This window comes from Rhinolophus hipposideros (genome assembly GCF_964194185.1).
Source record: "Rhinolophus hipposideros genome assembly, chromosome: 5".
NCBI lineage: Eukaryota > Metazoa > Chordata > Mammalia > Chiroptera > Rhinolophidae > Rhinolophus > Rhinolophus hipposideros.
Genome location: NC_138051.1, coordinates 34,615,642 through 34,639,069, shown reverse-complemented (window position 1 = coordinate 34,639,069; position 23,428 = coordinate 34,615,642). Strand labels below are relative to the sequence as shown.

Here is a 23,428-nt window from a genome sequence, read left to right as displayed (position 1 = left end):
AAAGATAAGTGATGTACAGTTTTTGAAAATCCAAAATATGAAGTAGTTTAAATGGAACCATATGAAGTGAAGTATAGTAAAGTGATCGTAGATAAAATTACTGAACTCAAATGAAATAAATTCAAAATGAAAAGGATGAAGGGCAATTAAGTACCTATTTTGACAATTCGAAGTGGTCAAGTTTTTAAAAGTATGACACAGGCACCTTAACCTATCTATAGATGAGTGATAAATGAGGCATTTTGTGTCATTACATTCCCATAAATCACTTTCTTTAACTGCTGACGGCTTTTATCAGATCTAACCTTTTCAAGCTTCTATTAGAGTGCTAACATTTTCAACTTTGACACATGTGCAGTTTACAAATTCTGCAGCTGATTAACTCTGGACAGAAGCTCACTGGCATCATTGTCTTCAAGTTGGGTGAAAGCCTTAGGGTCTCAAAAACTCAGACACATACATTACAGTACAAAAATCTCAATTAATGTAAGGGGTTGGGCTTTAGAGTTGCTAAGCAATTGTCTTCTGTTGGGAAACAAACATACATGAATAAGATTTCATTTTCCATGAAACAGCTGACTTAGGAAATATTAAAAAATAAAATAAAGAAATGGAAAGAAAGAAAAACAATGGATGCTAAGGGTTAACTTCTAAACAAGTCCTTTTGTTTTTTGCTTTAAAACTAAGTTTTTGGCAATCAAGAACTATTTTTCAAAAAATAATTCCTAAACTTCCGTTTTGATGCAATTAAAACAAAGAAAACCCAAGATTAATATATTCATGAAGTGAGGAATATGACTCCAAATAAAACATAATTGAAATGGGGCTGTCATAATGAAGAAACTATTTTAAAGTGAATTTTATGGAGAGATATTGAATTGAACTATAATATATAGCTTAACTTTCCTGTAAATTCCAACACTCTAAGTTATAGATTGTTTTGGATAATGCAACTAATCAATCAACTCAATTGAAAAAGAAAAAAAAAAGAACTCTAATTCCTTTCACTTTTAAAACAGTTGTGTTGAAATTATAAAAGCAAAGCATGTAAAAGGTAATGCAATTTCTATTGAAATTACTAATTGTTAAAATAACAAATCTTCATAGAATGTCTTTTATACATAAATTAGTATGAACTACTTATTACCGACACGAAATATTCTAAATATTTATCATAAAATGAAACTTTGAGAATACCAAGACTTCACAATATTTTTAAGTTCAATGATCCTGATTTCTTAGTAGGAGAGTCAAACACAACAGGTGAACTTGACAGTTCTGAGGGTTTTGATGATTAACACAAAACTGTGCAGGTAGGTATCATGTCTTTGTCAATGTATTTACATAAAATGCACATATATGAATACAGATGAGTAGATGTGAGCTTGTGAAGACAAAGGTATCAAAGAAACTTATTTAGAAAATATAATTGACACAGACATGGAGATAAAGCTAAAGTTTTTTTTTTTTTTTAAATAGTGTCTTTGGCAATAATAGCCAGACAGAGTAAATCTTGATACTGGCTGTTTGACCAAGAGAAGCCTGATACTTCAAATAGTATTAGTTTTGATAAGAACTACTGGCTATAGAACTTAAATAATAAAACTTAAAAAGATGGAGTAATGGTACTAAAGTAAAAATGTTTACAAGAGAACCTCCTGTGGCAGATTGTCTCTTGATGATAAATGACAAATTGTAGAAAAATAGTGGGGGAAGGACAACTTTTTCTAGTATCACAACCCACATAGTTTCATAATGTCACCATCGCAGGCCTATCCATGACAAATTAAAAACTTCTTTATTTCACTAATAATGTTACTCATCACAGGAGTTGGGCAGTTACACTTTGACAATTCAGATGTAAATCCTGGGTTGCCTATGAGTATTCATGACAAAAGCATATTTATCATTTAAAACAAAAGGACAGGACTTCTTGGTGCTCATATCAAAGACCAGTGATGGATGAGGCCATGCTAATCAAAAGACAGACTAGAAAGAACACAGATGTTTGCTACTTGGATTAAGAAAAGACTATTCCCTCCCCTCAAACTTCCTCAATATAGTCATTTCAAATTGTTTTAAATGTGTAATTTTACATAGAAATCGAAAAGTTTAAGATTCCCGACTATAGCTCTAACAATATAACATATATGAGGTTTTTTTTCTGACTTTAAATTCTAGAAGCAAAATTCTTGAAACCAAGAAAAGATCAAACTACCACAGAGTAATAATTCCTCATATATAACCCATAGAAGAATTTCCACAATTGGTTACTATTCTTCTCAATGACTAGTTTTCAATTCAGAAAATGAAGAGAAAGAAAGCCTGTCACTTCAAACTTTTAGAAATAGCACAACTATGAGCTGAAAGCAATGTTAGGAACTACAAGGAAAGCAAGGTTTAAGACCTTTTTACCATATTTGTTTCTGACCATTATGTCTTTCATTTTCATTCCCAATGTTTTTCAAGGAGAAAGGCATTTAAACGTAGTTCTTGCCCATCATTTAAGGTTTATTTAAAACTTTAAACACAATTAATTCTGGTGATTTTAGCATTCATCACTGTTGTGGATGAGAAAGTCTAAAAATAAGTGTGGCATTAAAAAAAAACAAAAGATATTTACAGCTGGAGCTATTGACAGCACTTCCTCCTATTCCACTGATAAAGAGCTATCATCAGGACTGGTTAATAGAAATCCAATTTACAAGACCCTGCTCATTTGGGTGCCTTTCAAGACGCACAGGATTGGTAACCCTTCAGACCTGCAAACAAATGCCTGTTCTTCCAGGGCAGAACTATTTTAACTGGGAGGTCATCATTGCAAGGTCACCTTGAAGAAGTGTGGATGATGGGGGGCTGGGGAAAGCCTACTATGTAACTCATCTGTTTCCTGCCAATTTTCCTTGCTGCTTTTCAATGCCAGTGAAGCACATTTGTTCATAAGCTTTTTTAATAGTCAGAGAGGTATATGGCAAAACAAAACAAAATATAATATAAAACCATATGGGAGGAAGGAAGTACTTATGCATTAAGAGAATACTCGGATAGTTTTGTGTCACCAGGTGAAATGCTAGGCTGGTAGCTGATATGCAGATCCTCCCCTTTGGTAGGATCACCTTCCTCTCAGAATGATGGGTACCTCAAAATCACATGATCTCTCGTTGTATCCACATCTTTTGTACTTCTTGTATGGAAAATCTGGGCCACATTAAATGCGCCATGGACATCAGACTAGCAAGAGCATTCCATTTTATACCACTGAGTTGCAGTTATATGTTTATTGGGGTTTACTTTTCAGCAGCTATAGTAACTATTTACCCTGTTTCCCCGAAAATAAGACCTAGCTGGACAATCAGCTCTAATGTGTCTTTTGGAGCAAAAATTAATATAAGACCTGGTATATATTATATATTATATATTATATTATATTATATTATATTATATTATATTATATTATATTATATTATATTATATTATATTATTATATTATACCCGGTCTTATGTTATAGTAAAATAAGACCAGGTCTTATGTTAATTTTTGCTCCAAAAGATGCATTAGAATTGATTGTCCAGTTAGGTCTTATTTTCGGGGAAACATGGTAGTACCTGTCCTACTGATAATGGGCATGTCCTCCTTTGTAACTATATACGTGCTTCTCACAGAGGGAATTAAAAGTAGAATATTTCAGAGTGCTTAACATTCAATATATTAAGAAGTATTTGTAGAATAACAAAAACCTTTCACCTTTTGGCCCTTTTATGAAAAATTTACTGGATGCCTAATATATTTAATATTCAGTAGCATGTGAGAATAATTTTTATGCAACTCTGATAGTTAGAAAGATAGATAACTCAATTATTAGATCATCTATCAAAATATTCAGATGTATAAGAGGCTACTAAAAAGATTGATGACTGAGAAAGTCCACTGATTCTCTAGCCATCACATTCATGCATCTGGCCAGACAACATTTTTCGCTGCCTTCACAAGCAAGCTTCATTACCCATCACTCCACTGAAAAGAGTTTATTATGAGGCTGCCATCTTGGCAAGACTATTATTTAGATGATAAATGCTGAGGGGGAAAAAAAGTGTGTCTATTTTTTTTTTTTAAGAAAAAATATGAGCTTTTCTGACAGATAAAACAAACAGCATCTACATTTCTAATTAACTTAAATTTGGCAGATACAAATATAGGTCAGTTAAACCTAGGATGTTATCTTCTGTCTGAATTTTACCCTTAATTTGTAAAATGTAAATTAACTAATTAGAAGAAAAACAGCATGATAAGTGACAAAATGCTTCAGCTGGGTCTTTGCTTCCTGACATTTATGATCAACTATAATAAATTATTGCCTTTTCAAGTAATTGATAGAATATATATTTTCTCACCAGAATAAAATAAATTTTACTAAGAATTTACACGAGAAGGCCAGGAACTTAAAACAACATAATTTTGTGGTATACTTTCTGAGGAAAAGAGGTATATAAAATGCCATAATCCTAGAAACAATTGGGTTAATTTATGCCTGTGTACTTAGGGGTGAATTTAGAGAAAAGAAGTGTGTAGACATTAACTCACTAGTAAATCCAGTAAAAACATGGGTAGGCCTTAACCCTTTCTCTGTCACTTCAAATGGATTTGCTATGTATTCAATGAGCAATTATATTGAGACCTAGATTACGTGTGTGTGTGGGGGGGCATTCTGTGAAGGGGGTTACAATGTTACATGAAGAATGGTTAGAAAAGAAAAGACTTTGACCACTTGAGTTTCAGCAGGAAAACCTGTCATCGTTAAGTAAAATTCATCCATGTAATGGTTAAGTGAAAAGAGGTTTTCAACTGTTCCTATGTAGACACAGACTCTACAACGAGAAGTAACATCTGTAATGTCAGATATAGGTGTCAACTACAAATTACATAAATCCTGAAAAGTGTGGCCTGTGGGGGTGGCCATGCTTTGCCACAGTGCAGTGTGTGTGACCAGGCCCTGGGCAGGCAGAGAAGTATCAGATCTGTCAGTTCTCATAGCACACAAACTTAGAGGTCTAATCTAAATGAGAGATACCAGGAAATTGGAGCTGAAGCCTTGTGCTAACCTAGAGTGGAGCTAAAAGTGCTTTGTCTGTACTGAGGATTGGTTTCCAGTGACAAGACGTTTGAAAGGGTGGAGAAAATAGAAATAGAAACAATTCAAACAAAGACGTATGATGTCGAGAATTCTACTGGAAAGTTCAGAGATTATGCAAAAACAGGTGAAGAGTTATACATTTACGTGCCTCCAAATTTTAGTCCTAATTCAGATATGCCACTAAAATACTTATCGTGAACAAAAATATCTCAATTTAGCAGACAGTTATCACATTCGGATATAATATGACTGAAATACTTGAATACTCCTTTTTCCAATATTATAACAAATACAAAAAAGTTTCTACATTTTGCAAAGTGTAATCTAAATTCTTGGAGAATAGTATTACCCTTATTTTATATTTACTAGTTAAGGAAACAGCAAAAAAAAAATCTTTGTGCATAGATGATCCTGATTAAAAAGTATTTAGCTTATTAATTTTATGTTTTAGAAATTCATTGATGGTACACATTTCTCTGTCCGTTCCCACATCACCATGATATTGCATTAAGAAATAACATGGGTAACTAGTCAAAATGCTACTTCACAGTATATAAATCTAACACAGAATATATTTATACATGACAGAAAATTCTCTTGACAGCTCTCTGGTCTCCACCTAACTCTTCAACCTCTTAAAGTATAATATGCCGCTGAGGCAACTATTACTTCAAAAGCTATTTAAAATTTACATTTATGTACATTGATATTGCACTTTAGAGGTAATCCTCAAACATGTGAACTCCGAAAAATTGGTTTCGATTACAAAGATGAAGACTGTAAAACAGCATAGGAACCTCCTCGTTTGTTTAGTTTTTCTCTTTCAAGCATTAACAATCTTCGTTCACATTTATCACTTTGAAAAACGAATTTAATTTCTTTTAATTAAAAGCCTTAATAGTTCCAAGTAAGGTTGGGTTTCAGCTTGATGGTAACCAGAGAAAAGTGGCTAAAGGAACTTACAAAGCAATCATTCATGTTCATTTAAAATTTTAAGTAGTTCTGTACTGAAGGCAGCATTTCATGTTTGAGTGTATTTCTCCATGAAGGAGAAAGGCAGAGAGCAATGCAGTGAGTGTCAGGTAACCTGACCAAACCTGAGTGCCTCAGTATGGCAGGAAGGTCAGATCCTCTCAGCATTGTACTGGTGTGTCAAAATACGTCAACAAACCATCACACCACAGGAAGAAGAATGACCTTTCATTTCTTTATGTGCGGGCTGCCGATGGAGCTTTGGACGTGGGGTATGCATGAATGGTTTTCCTAGCTACTTGACAAATGCAACTCCCAAGGTTTCTTTCAAGTGCGATTGTTAAAAGCCCTGGGTTCTTACATTTTGGTACAACTTTCTAAGCCCATGTAACTCATGACAGAAAGTGATCTTAGGTTAACTATCAATACTCCAAGTAATCAGATTCAATGCAGCCAGACTGAAACTACTTTACAATTGTTTACATGTGAGAGATGAAGGTTGGGATGAGTGAATTTAGAAATAATTTCATTCACTGTAAGAGCAATACTTATTGTTAATCAATTCTGTAAACTTTAGTACGGATGACATTATATCACAGTTATCTTTTCTCTCTCCCTGTCCATAAAAATAGGCACTTTTCTATTCCCCACCTCTGTGAAAATTTATTTCACCTGTTTTTACTGTGAATGAGCCCTAAATCAATCTATCTCTGATCCATCACTTGGACTCCTACCGCACAGCCCAGTTGCCTTTGGACATCTTGAAATAATGCAACTGAAGTTATCACTAACCTAGACTATTTTCCCCTCAGTTACTTAATAGCATCATTGTTGTCCCCATCACCAATATCAAAACCTCAAAGTTATCTCTGTTCCGCATCCCCCAATACAACAACACTTAGTTGCTCGCCAAATTCTATAAATCCTGTCTTTATTATCTCTGTATGTCTATACAGTCTCCTTCTATTTCCACTACCACCTCTGTAATTTGGGAATTAATGGATTATTTCACAATGGATGACTGTAAGAACAGTTGTGTTCCTATCACCAGCTTCTTGTTTCTGTGTACTCGAGGCATTGCTACCAGATGATCTATCCTAAGTTCGGTCCTGATCATGTCATACTTCTATTTAAAAATTTCTCCTGACTTTCCAGCTCTGTCACTGTTACCTGGGCACTTAACTTTTCCATGGCTCTACTTCCTCATATGCAATGGGGATAAAATACTAGCATCTACTTCATAGGACTGTTATGTGGTTTAAAGAGATAATACAGAGGGTGCCAAAAAAATGTATACACATGTTAAGAAACGAAAAGACTATTAAAATTGTAATACTCAATATATATCGATAACAAAAGATGAATACAAGTCACGTTTGACTTCTGCAATCATAAGAGATGCTAAAAGTGGTTACCATCAGTGTCCAGACACTTCTGGTTACCACGAACTACTGCTTGAGAAATGTTGACCAAAGTGTCCACTTGTATACATTTTTTTGGCACCCTCAGTACGGGTAAGTGCTTAAACCAGTGCTTTGAACGTTGTTGGCGCTCAGTGTCTGTTATTTTTGTGATCTATGTCTAATTAAGATACAAGCTTTGTTTCTTTATTAGACTGAATTAAATTCTTTGCAGGCAAGTTAGAGTTTGCTCATCTCTATATGCTCTGAAATGCATAGTATACTGCCTCTACCTAGAGGGAACTCAATATCTACTGAATTCAGTCATATATCTATGTAACTACTGATGGACCACTTTGCTAGAACCTGTGGAATTAGGAATATGTCATGGTAAAAATATTCACTGCACATTAAAACAATGAAAGGCAATTGTAGTTGAAAAATATTTTGGTCTACTGTTGAGTTGAATATGGTTTTACACACTTGCCTACGCACACAACCAATGAGTTACTTTTCCTTACTTTCATAATCGGTATAGAGGGATGTGAAAGTATTACAGCTGACATTATCAAGGACAACTGTGATAGCCTCAAATTTACATAAGTTGACAAGCTTTACTAAACAAAGGAACTTTTTCTGACGTTTGAATTTATGATCACTTGGAATGAGCTATCAGGAAAGCTATAGGACTAGATTTTAAATGGGGAGGTGGTGATGGTTAGCAAAGCTGACAGCTATAAAAGGGAAGGGAATGGCAAAAATGAATATATAAAGAGAAGCAGGAAAAGATAAACAAGATTCCTTGCTGGTACAACCTATGTGAGAAAATAAGGGTGACCAAAACACATGAAACATCTCAATGTTAGTGATTAAGGTAGGAAAGGGAGTAAACCAAGAGAATGGAATTCACTCACATCATAAGAGTAGAGTAAAACTATGAAGGAGAGAGCAAGAAAGCAAGAGAATATAAGTTGTTTGTGTTAATGGATAAATAGAATTCATAGTTTAGTTTTTACGTGAATACGATTTTGAGAGTCAATTAGAAAGAGAAGTAAAGGACGTTTACCATTGCTATTGTAACAAATCTATATTGCATTGTTTTATGAGAAGAGAAGATTTGTTTTATGAGAAGAGAAGGAGACATGCAAATTGTATTTGTGGCTCATTTTCTATACTCACATGTGTGAGAAGAAAATGAGCAAAGGCAAACTAGAGCAATGCAGCCTCATCACCGATTAAGTCTCCCATCCCAGGAGATTCTTGAATGATATCTAAGAGCAGAAGATAATAATAATAATAATAATAAAAGCATGACCAACACGTTTCTTATATGTAGAGGGAGAGAAAAGGCATAAATGCTGTGAACAGGGCTGTATCGCACCAACGACAGCCAGCTTATCTTAGTGCAAGAAGCAGCAGAAGCTCATAGTGAGAGCTTTCAAAAGATGACCAAAGAAAGTTGCTTTCTAACAACCATAGGCTAATTATCCAGTCTTTGGCTTGAACCATACCAAAAACCTTCCCTTTTCATGGGTAGAAAGCAATGAGTGAAAATCTTATTCCAATTCTCAGGAGTCTGAGAGAAAGAGAGGTAGAATATGTGTATGCCTGTTTGACAGATAGATATAAAAAAATAAACTTTAAGGTTTATACAGTATTCTCTCATAGATTATTCTATTCATAGTTGATGCTTAAGGAAATGTATTTATGTTGACAGTGAAGTCTATAATTACATAGCATAAATAAGATACAAGGTTAATGTTGAACAAGACAAACTGGTTTATAAGGTGTTAAATTATGTAATAAAAACTAATCGAGAGACATCTACTTGGAGCCAAGATAAGGTGACAAGGACTGCTGGAAATAACTTAAAAAGCAAACAGAATAGATAACAATAGACATCAAGCAGTGAGGGGCAATGATATCTGAGTGAAGGGAAACAAAAGACGTGAGTGCTTTGACTTCCCAAGCTTGTTGCGGGGAGCGGGTTTTCAGGCTGCAAGGAGGGGAAGAGAAACCTAGATGAAGCCCAGTGTTCTCTTTGTGAGTCGACGAGATACAGCTGGGAGAATGGGAAAACCAGGTAGTTAGATTTTGCCATAAAACAAATCTTAACAACTTCAAATGAATTCAAGTTTGTTTCTGACCTCAATGGAATTAAATTAGAAACCAGTAACAGAAAGATGTGTGAAAATTTTCCAGATATGTAGGAACAAAACAGCATAATGCTAAACAGCCTGTGTCAAAAAAAAAAAAAAAAGAAGAAAAGAAAAGAAAAGAAAAATTAGAAAATATTTGGAATAAAAAAATTTGAAAACACAAAATATAAAATTTTGTAGAATACAGCTATAGCAACACTTTGAGGCAAATATACAGCACTAAACTGACTATATTGGAAAAAAAAAGATTTCAAATCAATAACCTCAGTCTTCTAACTTAGGAAACTATAAAAAGAAGAGCAAAATCAAACTGAAACAAAATAAAAGAAATAGTACAAATCAAAGTAGAAATCAATGAAAGGGAAAAAACAAAATCAATAGAAAAAAATCAATAAAACTACATATTGGTTCTTTCAGAAGACCCATAAAATTGATAAACCTCTAGGCAGACTGATCTGGAAATGTAGATAAAATTATCAATATCAGGAATGAGAATGGTGATATCACTACAGATTCTACAGATATTTAAAAGCACAAAGGAATATTTTGAATAAGTTTTTGACAATACATTACACAACTTAAATGAAATGAACAAACTCTTTGAAAGACAAAGTACCAAAGTTCACTCAAGAAAATCAAATAGATAACTTGAATCTTTACATGTTTTAAAGAAACTGATATTGTATTAAAAAAAATCTTCCAACAAGAAAATAGTCCTAGATGGTTTGACTGGAGAATTCTATCTTATATTTAAGGAAGAAACAATAATATTACACAAACTTTTTAAGAAAATTGAACAGGAAGGGTTACTTCCCAACTCATACTATGAGGCCAGCATTAGTCTAATACCAAAACCAGACAAAGACTTAAGAAGGAAAAAAATAAGTCACAGACCAGTATCACTCATGAACACAGATGCAAAAATTCTTTAAACAATTTTAGCAAATAAGATACAACGATATATAAAAAAGGATATTGCTTTATGACCAAGTGGGGTTTATCCCAGGGATGCAAGACATTCAAGAATCAGTCACTGTAATTCAACATATTAACCAATTAATAAAAACAAAAACAACCCATATGATCATTTTAGTAGATGCATAAAAAGCATCTGACAAAATGCAGCATCTATTTTTAATAGGAAATCTCAGCAAACTATGAATAGAAGGCAGTTTCCCCAATCTGATAAAGAGGAACTACAAAAATCCTATAGCTAATATTATTCTTAATGGTGAAAGATTGAATGCCTTTCCCCCTTTGTACAGGAGATTCTTGCCAGTGAAATCAGCTAAAAAGAAAAAGAAAAAAGAAGCAAAACTGTCTTTATTCACAAATGACACATCTGAGTATACAGAAAATTCTATGCTGTCTACCAAAAAGGTAAAGTATTAATAAATGAGTTTTACACAGTTGCAAGATACAAGATCAATACACAAAACAATTGTATTTATTCACAGTAACATGAACAACTGGAAATAGAAACGAAAAGTACCTCTTCCAATAGAATCAAGAAATATAAAATTTAGAGGGATTGATCTGACAAAAAAAATTTCAGAGATGTGTACACTGAAAACTATAGGGCATTGAGAAAAATATTAAAATACATAAATGAAGAGAGGGATTAGGAGACTCAATATAAATTAAGATATCAGTTCTTTCCGAGTTGATCTATGTATTCACTGTGATCACAATCAGAATCTCAGAATTTTTAAAGAAATTTATAAGCTGATTCTAAAATTCATATGGCAACGCAAAGGACCTAGAATAGACAAAAATAACAGTGAAAAAGAAAAACAAAGTTGAAGGATTTATACTATCTGTTTTCAAAATTATGATTTTACACTGATCAAGACAATGTACAATTAATGTAAAGATGGACAAACTGATGGATAGAATAAAATAGATAATTCAGAAAAAGACCCACACATATATGATCAAATGATTTTTGATGAACGTTCAAAAGCTATTTAGTCCATAAAATTGTTCTGGCATAACTGGATATCCATATGCAAGAAAATGAACTTCAATCCATAAATTACACCACGTATAAAAATCAACTAAAAATGGATGTTAGACCTAAATGTAAATTTATAAATATTTAGAAAAAACAAGGGGAACATCTTTGTGATTTCTTTAGCTCTTTAAATCTTTAAGATTTCTTAGATACGACAGAAAAAGCATAATTCATAAAAGAAAAAGTTGGTAAAATAAACTTTATTAAAGTTAAAAACTTCTGACCTTGAAATCCACTGTTAAGAAAGTGAAAAGACAAGCCACAGTCTAGGGGGACAGTATTTCATATCTGACCACACACTCGTATCTGATAAACAACTTATATGAAGAATATTTTTTAAAACTAGCAAAACTCAGTAAGAAAATGAATGCTTAAAAAAATGAGCCTAAGATTTGAACAGCCGTGCTCCAAAGAGAAAAAAGTTAGAAATAAGATATGAAAACATTAATATCATTTGCCATTACAGAAATACGAATTAAAATCATATTGAGATACTGCTACACAATTATTCGGAAGTCTGAAGTTAAAAAGACTGACCATACCAAGAGATGGGGAGGATGGGGGAACTCACATGAACTGCTGATGGGAATGTAAAATGGTACAACCACTTTGAATGTGCCAAGAGAAATGAAACCATACAAAGATTCTTTACATGACTATTCATAGGAGCTTCATAACTAATAGCCAGAACTAGAAACAACATACAAGGCCATCCACAGGTGAACAGATAAACAAATAAATAAGTTTATCTGAGAAATATTCAACTGAATACTTCTCAGCAATACTCAAAATGAACTACTGATATTGTCAATAACATGGATAAATACTGATATAATAAGGCTGAGTAAAAAAGCCAAACAAAAGAGTACATGCTGTATGATTCCATTTACAGAAAATGCTAGAAAATGTACAGTAATCTATCATGACAGAAAGCTGATCAGTGGTTGCCTAGGTGCAGAGCGAACGGAAGGAGCTAAGTGGATGGATTATCAAGGAGTACAAGGAACTTTGGGGAGTGATAAGTATGTTCACTGTCTTTGTCACGGTGATAGTGTTTTGAGTTTTTATACACATGTCAAAATTTGTCAAATTGTACACTTTAAATCTGTGCAGATTATTGTATGTCAATTATATCTCATTAAAGGTGTTTTTAAAAACATTATTTATTAAAATATTTACTTTTCTGCATGCTTACTTTTTCGGTACCACAGACAAAAAAGAAACTGTCTCTGATTCTGTGGATTTCAAATCCAATAATTTAGGAGTTATTATATTCTGGATGCATGGATCTACATAACAGGCTTTATATTAATCCTACAGATAGGTATTTGAATATAGAATAAGGGCACTTGAGAGAGCAACAGAGAACATCTGGCCCATTATCTCCAACCAGACCTACTATGCTGGAGAACTTTTTGACTTCAGCTTAGCAAACCCATGAACTGCCCAAGTAGCCTCTTATAACAGATTCATCACGGTGACTGACATGAAGCTACATGGTGGAGCAGAAAGCACAGACAGTTCAGAGGGAGACCTGGGTTCAGTTTCTGTTGTTGCAATTTACTGCCTCAGTTCTCACTATGAACCCCTCAAAGGTGGAGGCTGAATCCCTATTAACCAACAGTGCCTGTGGAATGTTTGCTGATCTGAACCAGTATTCCTTAACAACACTATTATTTTTCTCATCAAGACTCTGCTTACAAGCAGATGGTCTAGGTAAAGAAGTTGACTTCAATGCTGGATGCAGATTAGCATTACCATTTACAGTTTGTAAAACAAAAGAAAAACTCCCAAGGTCCAGGCTCCACCACACACCAATTAAATCAGTTCTACAGGGATAAAGCCCACGTCAATATTTTTAAAATGCTCCCCATGTGATTTTAGTATGTGCTGAAGTTTGAAAATCACTGCCCTAGACACCAAGGCATTTGAGCATCAATTTCAATCTGATCTCCATTATTAACTTCAGAAACGGACTCTGTATTCTTGGGCTCCTGTCTCTATCTGTGCTCCCGACTCACTTCTTAATGGCAGAATCTCTTTTATTCTTCCCTCACTCTCTCTGTGTGATGGTCGTATTTCTATTTTTAGAATGGCCACCCAAGCATTTGCTTGTTGGTCTGGTTTGGAGTAACATTTCTAAACTATACATGACTCACACTAACTCCATCACAATGCGCCAACAGGAAGAGTTATCCTTTCAATAATTATGTAGCCTCCTGGAATTGGTAAACAGGTCAATATGCCCCCACCCCCCAAATATTGTATATGCTTGAAGAGAGTAATCAAATGTTTTTCTGAGAAATTGTAAATTCATTGCTATTTCCTTGTAGGTCTATTTTCTTTCTCTTTAATCCTTTGATTAACTCATTCCAGTTTTTCAAAAACCATCTTTATTGTAAATATCAGTTAAAAGGCCTAAGACGATATTTCTATTCTTTATTCACTTCTATATTTTAAATCAACATTGAAAAAAATGAACAATGCAGAAAATACGAATTCCCTGGTATGGAAAGTTCTTGCCATTCACATTCCAAATGCAGGAAGAAAAGGTACTTAACCGTTATGAGAAATCATTCTTATCAAAGTACTATATACACAGAAAATCCTTCATGCTTTCAAATAGCTTGAGGTTACCTCAGCTAATAACACTGTCATGAATTTGTCTGGAATAACGGGACAGCAATATGTTACCATCATCTCCACTGTGTTACCATCACTGCTCCATTGAAAAGCTAATTATTATATTTTACCTTTAGAGAAGTCCTCTCCAGTGCATTTGCTGATTATTAGTCAATCTGTCTCCTGTTGCTGATGACTACTCGTTAGTACACGGCAGCAGTGTTTTCTGAGGCTGCTGTAATTGAAGGTTTGCAAGCGCTTCTATTGCTGAGGCACATACTCCAACTTAAGACAGATGTGATCAGCCTTGTTTTTAAGAAGACTGAAATAACTGGAAATCTGTGATTTGGCTAATTGCAGGTTTCCTGGAAGTATCTTAATATAGGAAAAATGTTGGACATCCTCTGAAAAATACCTTTCTTCACTCTGCTTGGCACCTCCATTCTAAATGCCTCATCTCTCAAGTTAACACAGACCAGAGAATGCAATCGTTAAACCATTGAGTAAATAACCAATCTTAAAAAAAAATACTTAGAGGAAGAACTAAAGTCATATCAATTCTTGTGACAGAAGGTATTAGCCGAGCATTGCCTCTTGGACAGCAGATTCTGGAGCCAAAGTTGCAAAAAATCCAACAAATAGAACTCAGCTCTTAATCTTTTCAGTGATACATAAATGTGATCGAGACCGTATTTCCTCTGCGGTTCATCTTTCCTCCTATCCAAACACCAGTATAAGCAACGCCTTTGGAAGATATATGTAGTTGCTTCATTTGTCTTTAGACTGTCTTTAGACCCAGGCAAGATGGATCCAAGTCCTGGACCCAAACTTTAGAGGATTCTGCTCTGGCTCCCTGTGGGGTGAGGAATCTGTGGGGCCAAAGAAATATCCCCACCTGATGTTTGTCCCCCAGTCCCTTTCTAGGCCAAACTTCATGTACCAGGACCCTCAGAACTTCCTAATCAAATAGCACTGAAACCACTCCCTGAGCCTACACAGCCCTCTCTTTCAGGGTCATTTGTCTGATAAGAGGGCAGATCACCAGAGTGTGCACATTTGGCCCGAGAGATGGTCAAGGTCAATGGTTTGAAGAATATATGTGGAGCTTGGAGGTGCAGGTTGGGGTGTGCTTGACAACTTTCCAGGTGTAGGATGGAGCAAAGGGTTGGAAGAGAAGGGAGGTGGGCTATGTGGCAAGGCTACTTATCCCTACACTGCCACATGCAGCCTAGATCGCCAAGGAATCTGGTAATTCTTAACGGAAATCTGAATTTCCAGATCTTCATGAAGAATAAAATATATTTTATTTAATATTTGTTAACTTGATATACAACCTTAAGTATTTAGGCATATAGTATACACGTGCCATTTGTACTCTTGCCCTAGACCCCTCAAATGCTAGGGTGAGCCCAGTTTCATGCATATCCTAAAGAAACTACAGAATATCTTCTCCTCAGGATTTTCAAGGCATTTCATGTCAAATCTCAAATGAGAGACTTGGTTGAAGTTTTGCAAAAGGAAATAATCAATATAAGATTATAAGTATTTATCTAAAACACTTTAAGTGCTTTTATCTGTTTTTATCTAAGTTTTTATCTAAATGTTATCTAAGTTTTATCTAAGTGTATTTATCTAAAACACACTTATGCTACATTTCATGAAATAAATCTGCAAAAATCTATACATTTGAAAACTACGTAAAAGATTTTTAGAAAAACAAGGCATTTTCATCCAAACTGAAAAGAAATAAAACTGTCACTATTTGAAGATGACATGACATCATTATATATAGAAAACCCTAAAGGCTCCACCAAAAAAACTGTTAGAATAAATGAAGTCAGTAAAGTTGCAGGATACAAACTTAATATACAAAAATCTGTTGCATTTCTATACACTAATAATAAGTTATCAGAGCCAAAAATTAGAGAAACCAACCACATATACAACTACATCAAAAATAATATAATACCTAGAAATAAATTTAACCAAGGAGGTGAAAGACCTGCATACTTAAAACTATAAGACACTGATGAAAGAAATTGAAGAAGATACAAATATATGACAAGATATTCCACGCTCATGGGTTAGAAGCATTAATATTGTTAAAATGTCCACACTACCCAAAGCAATCTACAGATTCAATGCAATCCTTATCAAAATTTTGCTGGCATTTTCATAAAAATAGAACAAACAATTTTTAAATTTGTATGGAACCACAAAAGACCCCAAATAGTCAAAGCAATCTTAAGAAAGAACAAAGCTGGAGGCATTATACTCCCTGACTTCAAACACTACAACAAAGCTATAGTAATCAAAATAGCATGGCATTGGCATAAAAACAGACATGCAGATCAATGGAAGAGAATAGAGCCCAGAAATAAAACCATGCATATATGGTCAATTAATTTATGACAAAGGAGACAAGAATATACAGTGGGGAAAGGACAGTCTCTTCAATAAATGGCGTGGGAAAAATAAACAGCCATATGCAAAAAAAAAAAAAAAGTGAAACTGGACCTCTATCTTGTATCATACACAAAAATTAACTCAAAATGGATTAAAGACTTCAATGTAAGACCTGAAACCATAAAACTAGTACAAGAAAATATAGGCATTATATTGACATTGGTCTTGGCAATGATTTTTTTGATCTTACACAAAAAACAAAGGCAACAAAAGCAAAAATAAAGAGTGGGACTACATCAAACTGAAAAGCTCCTGCACAGCAAAGGAAACCATTAACAAAATGAAAAGGGAATATACTGAATGGCAGAAAGTATTTGCAAATCATATATCTGATAAGGGGCTAATATCCAAAATATGTAAAGAACTCAAATAACTCAACAGCAAACAAACAAACAATCAGATTGAAAAATGGACAGATGACATTTTTCTAAAAAAAGACATAGTAAGTGTTGGCGAGGATGTAGAGAAAAGGAAACCTTTGTGCACTGTTGGTGAGAATGTAAATTAGTGCAAATACTATGGAAAACAGTATGGAGGTTCCTAAAAAAATTAAAAACAGAACTACCATATGATCCAGAAATTCCACTTCTGGATATAACCAAAGAAATTAAAACACTAATTTAAAAAGATTTATGTACCCCCATGTGCAACATTATTTACAATAGCCAAGATATGGAAACAAACTAAATGTCCATTTATGGATAAATCTAAAAAAAATGTGATATATATATATATATATATATATATATATATATATATACATATATATAAACGTGGTATATCTACACACATACACACACAATGGAATATTATTCAGCCATATAAAATAATAAAACCATGCCATTTTTGACAATATGAATGAAATTTGAGGGCATTATGCTAAGTGAAATTAAGTCAGAGAAAAACATATCATATGATCTAACTTGGATTATAAAAATATTAAAAAAAATCATAAATACAAGTACAGAAAACAGATTGGTGGTTGCTAGAGGCAGGGGGTTAAGGGGTTAGGGGTGAGTAAAATGGGTGAAGAGCATCAAAAGGTACAAACTTCCAGTTATAAAATAAACAAATCATGGCAATATAATGCACAGTATGGTGACTATAGTTAAAAATACTGTATTGCGTATTTGAAAGTTGCTAAAAGATTAAATCTGAAAAGTTCTCATCACAAGAAAAAAAGTCTGTAATTATATATGATGATGGATGTTAACTAACCTTATTGTGGAGATCATTTAGCAATATATACAAATATCAAATCATCATGTTGTATATCTAAAATTAATATGATGTTACATGTCAATTATACCTCAATTAAAAAAGAAAGAAAAGGATGAGACATTTTTTCTCACTGTCCTCAGAGAGGCATCCTCAGAAAAAATTCTGGCCCCATTGTGGTTTAGCGTCACAATGTCTGACATAATCATTAATGGTTGATTCAAAATGTTGTTGTCTGTCATGTATCAGAAAAGTCATTCATTCATTCATGATGTGCCAGGTATCCCACCAGCTTCTGGGTATTTGATGATGGATAAAACACATAGATAAGATGGAACTCAATATTAACTGAAGGAGGGTGACAAGTAAATAAGCAATCACAATATTTGATAAGTGGCATGAAATTATTAGCAGAACACAAGGAGGGACATCAAACCCAATCTTGGAATTACAGGAAGGTTTCCCAAAGAGATGACATCCAAGCTGAGGGCTGAGGTTAGCCAAGTAGGAGTTGATCTGGCAAAGCAAGCAATTAAAAATGCCTCCTTAGAATTTCATCAGACAGTGACATACAGGAAAAAAAACGAAGGGGCACTAATGTTTGCTGACTGCCAAGCACTGTGAAAGTGCTTTGCGCGTATTAAATAACCGATCTTCACAACAATATGGTGAAGAAGGTATTCCTAACCCCATTTTCTTGAGAAGAAAACAAAAGCCCAGGGAAGTTAAGCCAAGTTGCTCTCAGTCATGGGTTGAGAAAGTGGCAAGGCCTAGATTCAAACCAAGGAGTAGGACAGATTCCTTCCATCTCTTCAAGGATCACTAAACTGGAAAACCGTGTTCAAAGAAAACTGTGCCTTCTTTTTAGTCACTAAGCTTAAATCTCCTCTGAGAGAAGCTGAGAGGTATGTCTACGATGTGCACTTTGATTTTCAATGGACGACCGGGTGCCCGAATGTGCCGAATGGTCCATGACAGGGCTGAATGTGCACTTGAGATGTCTATGTTCTTGATCAGTAGTTGTTGGCCACTGCCCACGTGCTGCACGTGGCTCTTTGCTATTTCAGGTCATTCAATTTTTCATTCAAACTGACCCACTTTATCTCCACTCACTAAAGTGAGCAGAGATGTCTGCTCCTGCTTCTTTGAAAGGCTTCAGGTTAGAACCCATGTATGGAATTTGGCCTCAGATTGTAGAATTAGTTTCTTTCTTTACCTGTCACCATCTCAAGATGAAAATAAGCTTAGTAATGTAGGTCAAATCATTAAAGAACTCACTTGTTTGACTGGAGAAGTAGAATGAGGTTTTTGTTTTGTGTGTGTGTGTGTTGATTGCATAAAGAAATATGTTGTTTTATACAATTTGTATATATAGCCCTATGTATATGGGATATATATATATAAAATCATATGTATATGATATATGTCTATATATCTATACATACATATAAGTAAATAGGTGTGTATTTTCTATACAATTGTATATATAGCCTTATATAATTTGAGGCAACGTATATGTACATTATGGTCGAAAGGATGCTTCTCAGAGGCACTCTTTATTTCCTTTAGCTCCACAGAAGAAGAGACTGTAGAGTTTTGAGGAGCTATTTAATCAAGGTTCATACCTTGGATGGGGACCTACTGGCAGGAAAGGCAGCATATATTCTGTACTCAATCTCTCTGACTGCATTGAAAAAAATGAAAAAAAACTTTGATTACAAAGGATTACAGAGGAGTGCAAGAGTTGACGTAAGGAGACCAGTTGGGAAACTATAGCAATAGTCCAAGAGATGATGACAGCCCCTGAGGTGACAGCAGGTGAGGTGGTGATAAATGGCACAATGTGAGACATGATGAACTTCAAGCTGAAAGGACTTGCTGGTGGACTGGTGATGATATTTAGGGGTTTGGCTTGCGTACCTGTGCAAATTGTGGTGCCAGTCGTTGAGCTTGGGAGGAAATGGGGGAGTAACAAGCTTGGGAGGAAAATCAAGGGTATAAATTTGGACACGTTAAGCATGAGACACACATTAGATACCCCAGAAAAGGTGCTGAGTATACAGTTGGATAGGCAAAAGAAAAATTGTACTCAGGGGAAATATTAGAGCTGAGGGTAAAAATTAGAGGCCATACCAGCATAGAGATAGTAAATAAAGCCACAGTCTCCGATAAGATCTCCAAGGAAACACCCAGGGAGTAAATGTAGATAAGAAAAGGGAAGAGGGCTGAGTGCTGAGTTCCAGGGCCCTCGGCCTAGAGCTGGCAAGAGGAAGAAGAGCCGGCAAAGGACACTGAGTATGCTGCTGCAGGTTTGGCAGGAAGAAACCCAGAAGAATATCTCTTGGAAGCCAAAACAAGAAGAAATTTTAATAAAGAGGGAGGGTGTGATCAACTTTGTCAATGGTAGCTGAAAGCCTGTGTAAGAATATCAATTTACATGAAAAGAAAACTCTTGTAGAAATATTAAACTAAAACTTAGAGGGTCTGTACTTATTTGTGTGAGAAAGTGGGTTTATACAAAGACACAATTCTACAACTATTGAACAATTCTATTGTAAAATCCAACCTAAAAATAGTGTGACAATTAGGTAACAGTTTTTATGTCAACCAGAGGCTTATCACACAAATAAAGCAATTAGCCCAGATGCCAACCACGAGTCTCCTTGAAAAGCTTGGGAGGAATGATTTCTATCAACTCTGAAGAACCTTAGCAACTGCTCTTTGAGTTGTGGTAAATCAAAATATGAAGAGTAGGATCCTATACTTTCATAAATGGGCTGAGTTCTTCTGTCAAAATGCCCCATTACTGGTAAGTTTATAATAACCAACGTTGTAGAACCATGAATGCTACTATGTTCCATTTTGAATGTGAGCAGTACTTCCATTTCTTGGCCTCTCTGTGTACGTTTGGTAACACCAGTGACGACTGTGTAGAGTATTACCTCCTCGAATGACTTGAAACATTCCAAACCAAGGCTGGCTTTCCTTTATCACACCACATACCCTAAATGAATTATGCCCACTTAGCTGGTATATATTCAAAGAACATGTTTAGGGAATGTAAATTGATAGTAATCTAAGTAAAACATCCTTAGAATATAAAAAGTAGCGAGCAACAAAATAATCTAAAACCCAGTTCAAAGGCAACTGTATTAAACTACCCATTGCTCAGATCCCGTCCAGCAATGTCAATAATCCATAGGTCTATCCTACATATTATTTAATCAGCATCTATAGTAGTGAGTACTAGGCACATAATAGGAACTCAAAAAATAGTTGTTTTAGAATGGAGATATGCTTATGGAATTTTTAAGGAAGCTCTACTACTATTCCTCTTAAAAGACCTGACCACTACCAAAAGGTCCGGGAAGGCAGTCTTAATGCATAATGACAGAGTTTATCAGTTTTTAAAAATCCTTTAGTAACCGAAACTTATGCAGTTTGATTTTCTTGTCATTGCTTTTCCTATACTATCAAAAATGATGCTTTCTTTACTATTTCAAACTCATCATCAAATTGCTAAAAATCGAAAATTCAATTTGCCACATTACTGCTAATTTGAATAATGGCTGAATAAAAGACAGGAAACGCTGAAGCAGCAATGATTTCTAAAACATTTTGCACTTTCCTCCTCCATCCCTGTAAAGTAAAGCTCGGATGCCACGCACAATTACACAAGAAAATCAAGAAAGCCATTACATTCAGCATTTTGTCATGATCATTGTTACCATGGCAAAAAGTGGGCTTAGTTTAGCACAGCTGCTACGGGCAAAGTCTGCTGGCCTTTTGTAAGGCAGAGTAACAATATAATGCCAAATTCTGTAGCCTGTCACTGTTTCTTTTCTCCAGGATAAGACTATTGTCCACAGATGCTGCTACTGTCTCATTCCTTAATGATCTGGGCCAGTGTCATCTTTCATTGTATTCTTACTGTTGGCCAGTGACCAAGGAACACAGTTAATCTAGGAAGGTTACCCGTTGACCCACATCCTGTTCTAAGGGGAAAATGCGTAGTGTGCAAACTAGAGATTTCAATAATAGAAAAAGCCACAGTTTCAACAGTTGTATTGTAAACAGCAATACAATTGTGCTGGAAATAGCACAGGTTAGAAAGTGAGAAAGACAAATGTAGGTGCAGGACGACTAGCTGTATGGTGTATTATTTCTTTTGAGCATCAGTTTAGTTATCTGTAAAATGGGGATAAAAGTAACGTCCTTCTGAGGATTAACTGAGATAATGTGCAGGCTTAGGCACATGATAAGTAATCAGTAATATGGCATTAATAATATGGCAATAATATGGACGCCGCCATCAACACAACCCTTCTCTCAATTGCTGAGATTTTCATGCCTTTGGGAATGTTTACTGAGGTTGGTAGGTAAGCTGTTCTCTACTTATGGAAGGTAAATCATTTTGGTCTTTTATATTATTTGAATATTCTCTTCAGAAAGCTGAGGATAGAACATTTTCTAAGGTCTGACAGTAAGCATAAAGTTCACATCAAAAGGATAAAAGTCAATGTCAATATGATATAATATGCACCACATCTTATTATTCATATTTTAAGTGACACCAATATTATCACTATAAAATGGAAAATGGCATATATACTAATTTTGACCTTAATGCAGAGATATTTAATTTAAAAAAATGAAGCATCATTATGAAAGCAGAGAAGTTTAAATTACCTGAAATGAAAACATTAATCAAGTCTCTGTATTTACTAGAAACAAAGGCTACTAGCATTTTTACCAGCTAAACAAAATATTTTTTCTAATGAGATTTCAGCTGAGTATCGTTTATCTTAAGAGAAAAATAATGGGACCTTACCTATTCCAGTAGCTCCAGAACTGGTCATGCAGGTAGGCGTGGTGGCTACATTCATCACCAAATGAGGCTTTGCTTTCAATCCAGTGAATTATGTGCCCTTCTACAGCTAAGGGACAAAGCATTACTAATACAGAGCAAAGGGAAGGGAAGATTGAAAATTCTGAACTCTGAACAGGCCTCTCTATGCTTCATATTAAAGAGCAGAGGCTTAGCCCTCACTGTCATCTATGGATGTAATTATAAAACAACACATTGTATACGTTCGTTACAAGAAACATTTATGCTGCAGTCACATCCCTTTTATTTTCATTGTCTTCAAAAGTCCCTGTCCTATTCTGAGACTGTGTAAGTGGACAAGTAATGTGAAAATCAACCAAAGTGAGCCTGGCTTTTCAACAGAACCGTGTTTTAAAAATGCAATATTTACAGAAATTACAGACTTTAAAATAGCAACCAAAATGTCCAGAAGACAAGTTTACTTCTCAAATATACGTAAAAGATTTTAAGACATAGATTTCTTCTGAACCTATTATTTTCTGCTACTCTCAAATAGTCTTTTTCAATGATTTCATCCATTTTAGGTACAGCATCATAAAGCCAATCTACTCAGGCAA

At 34.7% G+C, this 23,428-nt stretch overlaps 1 protein-coding gene across 3 annotated transcripts in view; it reads right to left on the bottom strand.

Annotated features, from left to right (window-relative positions):
- Positions 1 to 23,428, bottom strand: part of CDIN1 (CDAN1 interacting nuclease 1) — a 223,145-nt gene that overhangs the window by 77,835 nt on the left and 121,882 nt on the right. For all 3 annotated transcript variants that reach the window (XM_081049980.1, XM_081049981.1, XM_081049982.1), the window contains exon 10: positions 22,815 to 22,920. In XM_081049980.1, the coding sequence (XP_080906106.1) occupies positions 22,815 to 22,920 (106 nt within the window). The remainder of the gene's footprint in view (positions 1 to 22,814; positions 22,921 to 23,428) is intronic.